The sequence below is a fragment of the Lates calcarifer genome, linkage group LG1, assembly GCF_001640805.2.
Source record: "Lates calcarifer isolate ASB-BC8 linkage group LG1, TLL_Latcal_v3, whole genome shotgun sequence".
NCBI lineage: Eukaryota > Metazoa > Chordata > Actinopteri > Centropomidae > Lates > Lates calcarifer.
In genome coordinates, this window is record NC_066833.1 from 10182735 (window position 1) to 10193810 (window position 11076).

Here is an 11076-nt window from a genome sequence, read left to right on the forward strand (position 1 = left end):
GCCCAAGTGTGAAAACACCTGTGACTGTTCTCATGGCTTCCACACCTCTGCGTCCTCTGTCATCTCTCTCTTTCCTATTCCTCTCCCCTCCGTTTTTCTCCTTCGCAGTCTGTTTACCTCATACATCCTGAGGCTTTCTGCTGCTTAGTTCTAAACTTTTAGCAGATTTAAAAGCAACCATAAATTAAACCCACAGGGTTTAATTTGCATCCCCTTCCCTCTGATGGTGATACATATTTTGAGCACCTGTACAGATCGCTGGAAGAGAGGAGAGTTAATTGCCTTCCGCGGGTGAAACAGAGCCAAAAGAAGTAAGCTGTAGTCTACCAAAGTTTTTAATCGACTGCAGAGTTTACTTGAATTCTTCAAGCTAATAAACAACAAAGTAATTTGCAGTCTCAGCCAGTTTTCTGCTGCGAGAGAGAAAAGGAGGGACAAAGTAAGAAAGAGGGTAAACTCATGTAAATTTATTTTAAATTTGTGTGAGATGACATTAATAATTGTGAAACTCAAACTCAAGATTTAGTTGGGTTGTATTTTTCAAAGATATTCTCTTTATTTCAGCCCTTGTCAAAGTGTTTTTGCTCCACAGTTCAAATCTGTGTTGGAGATTTTAATTGGAGCACAGTTTTTAAACTAAATTCTGTGTGTTCTCTGTCAGTGTTTGCTCTGTTTTTCCAGTTTATATGAGATGGCTTAGTTGAGGCAAGCTGAAGCCTCATGTTTTTTAGGGCGCCCCCGCTGAGTTTGTTTAACTCCACTTCTTTTGTGGTCTCTGTGTATCCTGCAAACCTTCCTCTCCCTTATTTTCTCTGCTAAGTGGCAAACTGTGGCACTATATTTAAGTTTTTGTTTGCTGTGGCTTTTCCCACAAACATTCACAAAGACAGCCTGTCAGACAAGAGATGGCAGAGACACAGGCAGGTGGATGAGGACGACAGACCGACCAGTATCCCATATTAGCTAATGGAGCCCATTTTACACAGCACAGCTCGAGACCGACAGAAATGGAGAAATAGAGTTAGCATGTAGCTCAAAGCACTGCTCTCCCCTCAGGGCACTCTGACAGGCTGGTGGGTTTTGTATTTGATATTTGAGCTCATCAGCTTAGTTTCACTAAGAGTAGTAATGGAGTAATCCATTTCATGTCATTTGTTCATCGTTTCCAGAGCTCTGTTGTGTTCTGTGTTTGAATTTTAACCTTGCTATGTTGGACATTGCTCACAGCTTGGATTAGACACCTCGCCTCTGAGCTCAAACTTATTGAATTATTTGAACCACTGGCCTTTCAAACTGCTCAAAATCAGATTATCAGAAGCTTAAACACGAGGAGAGCATCTCTGAGCTTCCAGAGGTGGAAAACGAGTCTGATTTAAAGATGCAGTACAAAAAGTTGTCTCTTCATTTATTAACCCAGCGTCATCATGCTCCACCGTGATTGGCTCAGCTGTGTCAGAGCTGTGAGACTCTGAGAGAGAGAGATCCTCAACAGCAACAGGGCTGATCCATCATCCCTCTGCGGACAGATACTCAAACTGCTGTCATCGCTGCTGAAGTTTTTGTCACTGGCAGCTTTTTCAGCATTCCTATCTGTCATCTCCGTCTCCCCACACACACACACACACACACACACACACACACACACCATGCCTCTTCTTCCTGTCTCCCTTCGTCTTTCCCTTCTCCCTGACTTGTGTTTTTTCTCACATTCTCCGTTTCTCGTTGCGTACCCTAGTGACCACGCCGAAGCCCCAGCAATGCGTGCGTGACTAACTGACCACCGGAGCTGTAGCATAAATCAGCGCGCTGATGTCAGCGTAGGACGCTTGTATGTGACATTTCATGTTGGACAGCGGAAGCTGCGGACATGATGATCCCTGCGGTGATGGATCAGCGATAGGGGCAACAAGTTAAAAACAGGATGAGGAAGTGGGGGGCAAAGTATAGAAACTAAATATAATGTCCTTGTAGAGAACATGTTGCACACCATTCATTTAGCCACCGGTTACATATTCCTGTGTATTTGTAGTGAAGCAGTAAGTTGAGAAGTAAACATACAAAAAGGTGTGGGTGAAGCCAAACAGCCCACGTACATGTCGACTGAAGTGACTCTGTGGTGTCATGGTGAAAAATGAGTCAAAGTCCACCCCACATTCAGAAGCTACGTGAATTACCTCAGCCAATCTTTGCTGGAAAGTCAGAGCTAATACAATTCTCCACAGGACTGTGGGTACTTTGCTGCTGCCGAAGCAATTTTCCAACCTCTGTATGGACTGCATCATCATTAACTCCAGTAAAGAATGAACCCTTAACTGTGATAGTGTGTGATAAGTGGCCCCAATTACAACAGACTTACAGTGTGTCTAGCTACAGTACAGTTTTGTTAGGCCATGCACTGAATAAAGGAAATCTTTGCAGAGAGGACGGGAGCTGCTGCAGGTCAGATCAATGGCAGTCTTTGATCAAAATCCATTGTATTTTGTTTGTGCATTCTGCCTGATCCATCAAAGAATAGTTTAACTGAAATATGAAGAGGATGAAGACGCGAGCAAAATCAAATCGACAGAGCGCCTCCACAACACAGCAACAGAACGAGACAGGAGACTGAAATGATGGACGGTGTCAGGAGAGTGAGGTCAGACACCAGATGTAACCAGGAGAGGTGGATCAAGAGCCGCAGAGACGGGACTACAGGATGGATAGATAGTGAGTGGGTGGGGGTGGGAAGAAGCCAAGCACAACCAGCAGGGCCATGATCCAGGAGAGGGAAAAACCTGAACGGATAGTCTCAAGAAATATCCTCAGGATCAACAGGTGTCAGGTTTACAGTGTCTGTGCTGCTGTGTTCAATCATACCATAACATCTACAACTTATAGAAGACATTATGCAAAGTAGTAATAGTTCAACTGGCCAGAATCTCTGGTTATGTGTTGATGTGTTTGTTTCAACTGCTTATCCTCTACAAACGTAATCTCTGGTTCTCCATCTAACTCTTACTCTCTCTCTTTATGTTTCCTTCTCTTCCATCCAGGAGGATTTCCGGAATAAGGTTCAAGATTACATCAAGCACTACGCCAGATGATAGAAGCACTTACATTAGCCTGCACCAATCAACCAAACTGCTCTACCTTGCCTCTGCTTACCTTGGCCAACTCCCCGATGTGTGTGAATCAACAGCTGACTCTTTGACTCATCCACTCCCTTCCTCCTGACACCACAGCCCTGCCTACGCCCTTCTCTGTTCCCCCAGTTGCAATAAACTCCACCTCGCAGGAACAAAATAAAAAGAAAAAAAAGAAAAAATTCTCTGTTTAAGAAGGGACTTGCATACAAAAGAAAAATACGCTTTAATTATCCTAAATGATTGAGTGCTACAATGACCACAATGTCTGCTCGTTGTGGCAAGATCACTGAACGCCGCCGCCTCACTGACGTGTCCCCGCGTCTGTCGGAAACGAGCCACGGCGACGAACGACAGGGGATTCGATGTGATGATTCACCGGCGAAAGAAAAAAACAAAAAAACAAAATCACGTTTAGCTGTTTTAAAATTTGAAGAATGATGAGAAAGAATATCTGTTACTATCAGTTCTCTGTTCAGTGCCTGCCATGTTTGTGTTGCTAAAGAGAAAATGCATGTGAGTTCACAAACACACACACACACACACACACACACACATCCTTGTCGTTGAAGGTGAACACGTCTGATACTCACACACAGACACACACACTCAAGTTGGAAAGCCTACAGCCCCACTAGACAGCATGTGAATGACCACATTGTCCTGTTTTGTTATTCTCCTTGCATGTACACACACACACACACACACACACACACACACACACACCACATCACATACAAACCCTGTGTGTTTTCAGCCCCATTACTCCTTAAACCACAGCCAAATGTATCGTACTGTTTTCAGCTTCACGTCCTCTTCACACCCCTACTGTCCTCTGTCTGTCTTTTTGTCTTCCTCTCTGTCTCTCTATAACACACACACACACACACACACACACACACACACACACACATGTGTACCTTCTCCCACTGAGGATACAGAGGTGAATTCATACTTACAGTGCAGTCAGTGACAGTGACACATTTGCTATGACTCCTCTATGCTTAAGCACATTGGGCTGGAAATGAAACAATGGCGATGGGTTTAAAGTACTGATTCAGACCTATAATTTTACACCTATAACAAATAAACAGTAGGAGTAGGAGTTGTTGTTCTTTGGTATAGCAGCTCTCTCCTCATTGTTTAGACTCTTTTTCTGTTTTATTTCAGATGCTTTTAAGTTCAGTCCTCAAGTGAAGCAAGCATGACGGACTGAAACACCTGGAAACACCCCTAAAACTGACAGTCAGCACTCTAACCCCACGGTTGTTTCATTTCAGTCTCATTGGGCTGCGTTACAAAAAAAACACTTTACTGTCCCAAGACTTTGCGATTGCACTGTAAATACCCTCTCGTTCTGTGTGTGGGAGGTTCCCCTGGCTAAGACGTAGAGTATGTCTCTATAGGAAAGGTAACAGTCCTTACCTCTCTCTTGGTGTGTGTTTCCTCCATCTGGCATGTCTTTAAAAAGTCAGCAGCATGAGTTCAGACGGCAAGCTAACTAACTAGTGAGGAAACAAGCTGGCGAGTGAGTCAGTGGTTTTTGCTCCGTGCAAGAAACCCCCGTTTCACCATTTGTGTGTAGTTCTCGACATCCATGGCAGGTTAGCTCACTCATTAGCCATCAAGCATTGCTAATGAACGTTTCTGGAGCTTCTTGGCTCAAAATAACGTCAAACTGTCTTTATAAACCTCTTCCATTGTGGATTTTGGCCATATATTGTGTGTGTTTACAGAGAGAGAGAGAGACGGTGCCACTCGGTTAGCCAGTGAGGGTGTAGTGTGTGCATGCTTGTGTGTGTCCTGCTTGGCTGTGGCTAGCATTGTGCCTCCAGTTTAGAGTCACGTCTCTTAACATCAGCTGTTGTCACACCGCTCAGCTTTGTCATCACATGTCTGCATGAGGCGAATCTCTGTAATCTGCCAGGGGTGCATTTTACTAAGGATGTCAGAAACGTGTTGTTAAAGATTTAATTTTTATGTCCGAGGTGTGCGTAAAGACCGAACTTTTTGTGCTTGTGGAGTGTGTGTGTGTGTGTGTGTGAGAGAGAGAGAGTGTGTGTGTCAGTATGACGTGTTGAAACGATGTGACTTGTTAGCATGCTCTGGTTTCCTCTTGCCCCTCTTTTCTTTTTGTTATTCTGGCCCAGCATTCAACAGCTCAATTTAGCTTTTTGTTTGTTTTGTTTTTTCCTTGTGAAGGTAAACAGATCAACAGACAACACTGGCCTCTGTCAAAGTAAAGGACCTGAGAAAAAGGTCCGCTGAAAGCAGATGTGAATGTGGGCATTCCACGGTATTTTCCTGCATGGTTTTGGTCCACTCAGACCTTGAAGGCTAATGCTACTGCCTATTAATTTGAAGCCATCCTGTGTTATTGCAGTTACAGTTAATTGCCTCCAGGATATGGTAGCCCACCACTCTGTACTCTTAGCCTTACTGATACTCTGACTTTAGCTTCCTGACGGACACCTCGTCCTACGATTAAGTTTGACAGTCAGCAGTGCTTTCGTTTTCCCGGGACGTCACTGGGAAATGTCTCTGCTTGGGCTAAACTCCATCTTTGGGCCAGGGGAGAAGATTAACAGACCTGTTCTTCAAATCCTCAACCTTTTCTTTCTCAGATTGTATATCCATTTTTTAAGATATATTAAAGAGAATATAAATAAAACAGTGTGTCTTTGAATCATGTGCTTCTCTCACTAACTCAGTAGTATAATATCCCAGTTTTCTTTTATTTTGGTTTATGAACAAATACCAACAAAAACATTCTCATCAGCCTCAGTTGTCCTCTGTGTTTCAGTGCAAATTAGCATTAGCATGCACAAGCATGGCTGTAGGGTCTTGTTGCTTTGCAATTTCCATGAATTTATGAATTAGTAAATTTAATCTTGAACCAAGAAATAGAAAAAGTTGAATATTGTATAAGATAAAGCAGCAAATTCTCTCATTTGAAAAAGCAGAACGAGACAATGTTCAATCATCAGAGGTTAGAAATGATCAACTAATCATTTCAGAAATATATTTAATAAGTATATTATTTGCACATAATTTGGAATTATCACTGCTGAAAAAATATGAGACTAAAAGTGAAGTATATTTTGAAATGGTCCATTTACTGAGGCAGAAGGTAAATGGATGTTAAGACAGTTTTTCTTCTTTCTTTCAACATTCAGCTGATTGTTTCTATTAACGCCCAGTTTCCAGTGATTTAAAATGTCCCTGTGTTGCCTGATATTTCCACATTTACAGTAACAATCTTCCTCTGCTCCTCTCTAAGCTAGAAGTGAGGTGTCATTAGCCAGGAGTGGACTGTGTGTTCACACAGTGTTTAACTCCATCTGACAACTGTCAGCCATTCAAACATTTTACTTGGCTGAGGAAGACACACACACACATAATGCCATCATCTGTCAGTCACCCACACAGCCTGTCATTCTGGAGAGGTGACACAATCATACTGTACACTTGCCCTGTGGCTGTACGGTCTTATAGGTGTCCTCTGTGTGTGTGTGTGTGTGTGTGTGTGTGTGCACGCACGCATGCAACAACCAGGTAACGAGATGGTTGAATGTTATAAATCATATACCTGCAGTTCTCTGCTCCCAACACACCTGCCTGTTACATTCTGAGTCAAGTCCTCTGTAACCAGCCTCAATCAACTTAAAGCACACTTTTCCTCTTTCATTAACAGCCTCAGAGAGGAGGTAAGAAGCATGAATCTGAACCTGCACTTTCTAATAATGTTGTAACTAGCAAACTACAGCACTGCTGTGAATGGATAAGATTCAGAATGCATGTACAGTACTGTGTGAAGGCTTTAGGCACAGAGTGTCATCAGGGAGGCGTCCAGATTCATTCTGTAGCATGAAAACGAGCCCAAACATGGTCATAAAGCTTTTCAGAGACGAGGTCCCCACAGAGCCCTGGTCTCAACATGAACAAGTCACTCTGGGATTACATGAAGAGACAGCTGTCACTGAAACAACCTAAGTCTTTGCATTGTACTGTATATATATATTTATAACATGATTTTCATGAGCTGCAGAATGAATCTTTGCAAGCTGCTGTCATTTCCACTCCGTTCTCACAGTGATTGACAGTTAAGATCATTTATCAGGACCAACCTGCCTTTATTTTAATCTCATGACTCATCTCCTGAGTCATAAACTCATATAATCTCAGGGGACAATCAAAGAGGAGCAGCTAATGTTATGGTTCTCACACAAACACATAGAAATCTATAAGTGGATTCACGTCTGTCGACTCCTGTTTGAAATGACACATACACTGTTCTTTATTTTAGTTTTATTTGTTGTAAACTCTCCTTTTTTTGATGCTACCTGTGCACTTTTGCGTGTTTTTATATCCTGTTGCTATGACAACAGCTCCAGATAAAGGTTTAGCTGAAAAAGCCGGACTTGTGTCCCGTAGTTAAATCAAGCTAACTCACTCATCCACAGATGAAGAAGAGGATGTAAAAGTTTACGTCTCTTTTGTTCCTCAATCACAGACTGTATGTACTGTCAGTCCCTGAAGTCAGACAGTAACAGATGGATGGAGATGTCAAAGGTTCATCTTTGTTCCTTAATTCAGTTTGTGTGTGTGTGTGTGTATCTGTGTGTCTGTTTGTTTGTTGTGTTGACCTGGTGGGCGTTCGGTGCCAGCTGCCTATTTCTCTCCTGCTCTCTCCGTCTTTCCTCTCCCATCGCTCGGCTGTGTGCACACTTCATCTCATCCGCCACGCTGGCTGATTCCGACTGTTTCCAGCCTGCGCTTTATTTCTGCAGCGTTTTAACACACACCCATTGGTTTCTGACCAAAATTTCACTGTGGAGCTGCAGGAGCGTTCACAGGATAAATGGGGTCCAGGTCAGAAATTGCAGCGGTCATGCCTCAGATTCTGTTACAGGACTGATGTGTCGAGGTGGCTGACAGCGGCTGCACACTGTGATTGGTGATCAGATATTGTTCTGAGGGTTACAATAGCAGCCTGACTATCAGCGATTTGGCCTTTATCCAGTCAGATAAAGGTGCATACCCACTATTTTCTAGAGCCACACATTTAGATTTCTGGCTTCTCTGAAACTCACGCTGTATATAATGCTGCCAATCTGTCAGAATACACATCACACACATATGCTTAGATTCACTGTCATAACACACAGATGAGGTGGCAGACCGTTTTTTTTCAGCTCCGCGTTGTGCCTGCTGATCTTCCTCTCAGCCTGTGTGTGAATCCGATAAGCTCCACTAAGAACGCAGAGCATCTTTATAACTCAGTCCAGAGAATCAACATGGCTGCTGGTGTTTAAATACTGTAAATACAGAAATAAAGATGGTGCAGAAAGGGGTAAATTGTAAATGTTTTACCAGCAAATAAAAACTAAACAATAATGTGGAGGACGAGTGAACAGACATGTTTTATATTCAACAACCTGCATGTATCTGTGGGAGCACACACTCTCCTCCCTGATTAACAAAACAGTTTCCTCTGCTGCCAAAAATCTTTTGTTCAGAGGATGATTTAGCTGCTTGACCTTTTGAAACACCTTGAAAAGTTATGTCTCTGTCAGTAATGTTATCTGATGTTAACAGTTCCTGGAAGAAATGGATTTATAAACTAAAGTCATCTACAGTCCTCTGAGAAGCACAGTGAGAAAACAGCTGAGGCAAACTGTGTAAACTGTGTAGGCAGTGCACCAACATTTAGAAAACAGTAGGTAAATGTAGTGTGTTAAAAGAGCTAAAATGTCTTTAGTTTTTGTCGACTAAAACTAACAAAAAACAAATAAAAAATCAGATTGAAACAAATGCACATTTTCGTCAGAAGACGAGGACTAAAACTTAGTCAAGATCAGGTTTTTCCACAGAAGAGTTTAGTGTGTCTTTCTTGTATTTGTGCGTGTCCAGGTGTGTCCACTGTGAGTGCAGTGAATGAGCAGATGTACTGTATAGGCCCACATGTGTCCATGTATGCTCCACAGTGTGCATCTAAGAGTAAGTGCCTCTCGATTTCCTTTGTTCCGCTTCAAAAAGCCGCCCACACACAGTCCTTCCATCCGTGGGAGGCCTTTCATTGTGCTGCGAGATTAGCTTGGCAGGCTGCAAACAGTAATACATTTAGTCATGCCAACTTAAACAGAGGCAGAAACAATAACTACATCACTGTAATTAAATAAAGCTCCATCTCCAGTGTTATTGCTTTGTTGAATCGGAACAACATTAATGTCAGATGAACATTGGTTTTTAAAATGATCATTTAACTGTGGTTTTACAGTCAGTGCCCCGATCATGACGTGCACCAATCACACTACAAGTCTCAAAAACTAACCCAGCTCGAGTTCGGTTTTGTGGCACATTTTTATACAAGCATATATCTCTGTGTGTACTGTATAGCATTTTGCATAGCTAACACAGTATGATGCACACCCACAACACCATTATGCAGACATAAAAGATTATTATGGATGCCAAGCAGCACTGTACACATCCAGCAGCATTATATACAATATACACTTCCTCCTGAAAATACTGTCAGCTGTCATGTTGTGAAATTCAAAATTCAACACTTTAAAACTCAAAGGATTCCACAGTCCTTGGGATATTCAGCATGACTTTAAGTGTTTTAGGTATTCTGACAAACCAATATGTATGTGTGTGTGTTTTTGTGTGTGTGTGATTTTCTTCTCACCATTTTCCTTCCAAACAAAATGAAAGACAGAGACAGTCAGTGATTCTTCACAGCAAACGTTTCTTATCAGCGAACAAAACTGTGAAGAAGGAAAGATTTCCATGTCTCTTGATTCAGGTGTCGGCAGTAGAAGGACGTCATTATTATTATGTCCCAGTGGAGGACACATTTCCTCTCCCAGATATAACATGTACAGTAAATGATAAGGATGAAAGGATGAACTCAAATTTCTTTCTCTGTGCTGTGAAATCTGAGAGAGACAGAAAACGTCTCCACAAAGACACCAGTGTGTGTTTTGCTGTCAGCTGCATCCTACACCAATGACCTCATCAACACTTTCTGAGGTCTCAAGCGCAGTTTGCTTGCTAATTAGTTTCAAAAGGCAAAGTCTCGATTGGTTTCTACCAACATCCTCCCACTGTGCTCATGAACCTCGCTGAGAACGCTGCACTCAGTACAGATAATATTTCCCTCTAAAACAGGAGTTGTAATTATTTCTTTTTCCTGTTATTTGAATTTCAATTTTAAAGAGAGTTCATCCTATAAACTTTGATATATCAACCAATAATCATGTTTTTTGCCCTAACACTTCTGATAAGGATCCTTTATATGTGTTGTTTGAAGAATTGTGACTAGGTTTGAGCCAAGTGGAACATTTGACATTTTATGAATGTATATACATCTTTTCCTCCCTCCACCCCCTCTGTCCCCTCCTCTGTCTGTCTCTGGAGACAGGCCACTGTCAGGCCTCTGAGTGCAGAGCGTGAGACTGCTCTGATGAAACTGCTTAATGTGACTGAGAGGATGAGTTGGTGCTGGGTCACAGATGCACACATGTACCTGGTAATTCAACATAGACCATGTTATGGAACAAATCAAACTAACAGATTTGAATCTACAGTGTCTCAATCACAAGCAAAAGTTTTTTATGTTTTTATTTTGTTATTGAACCAGAAAACTTGGACCAGTTAATCTACTTTTTTGGGCAGATCTTGTTAGGGTCTCATCTCCCATGTGGCCTGTTGGCAGATTGAAATGTTGCTCGAGGTTCTGTGGGGAAATCGTGAACAAGACAGAAATACACCAGAGCCGCTTGGGAACCGGAGGACACACATACAGAGCGCTGAAAATAATGTATTAATGTTAACAGTAGACATCTGTGAATGACATTATGGTGTCCGTTATTAACCTGTGGGGACATCATGAGGAGGAGAGTGGGAGCAGTCTCTGATGTCAGAGTCTGACACTTCTCCTTTCGCT

General features: G+C 42.3%; 1 protein-coding gene across 2 annotated transcripts in view; it reads left to right on the forward strand.

The window, feature by feature from the left end:
• Positions 1-5808, forward strand: part of ube2f (ubiquitin-conjugating enzyme E2F (putative)) — a 35460-nt gene extending 29652 nt beyond the window's left edge. For both annotated transcript variants that reach the window (XM_018682274.2, XM_018682273.2), the window contains one exon: positions 3033-5808. In XM_018682274.2, the coding sequence (XP_018537790.1) occupies positions 3033-3083 (51 nt within the window). In that variant the 3' untranslated portion in view covers positions 3084-5808. The remainder of the gene's footprint in view (positions 1-3032) is intronic.
• Positions 5809-11076: the final 5268 nt, after the last annotated feature.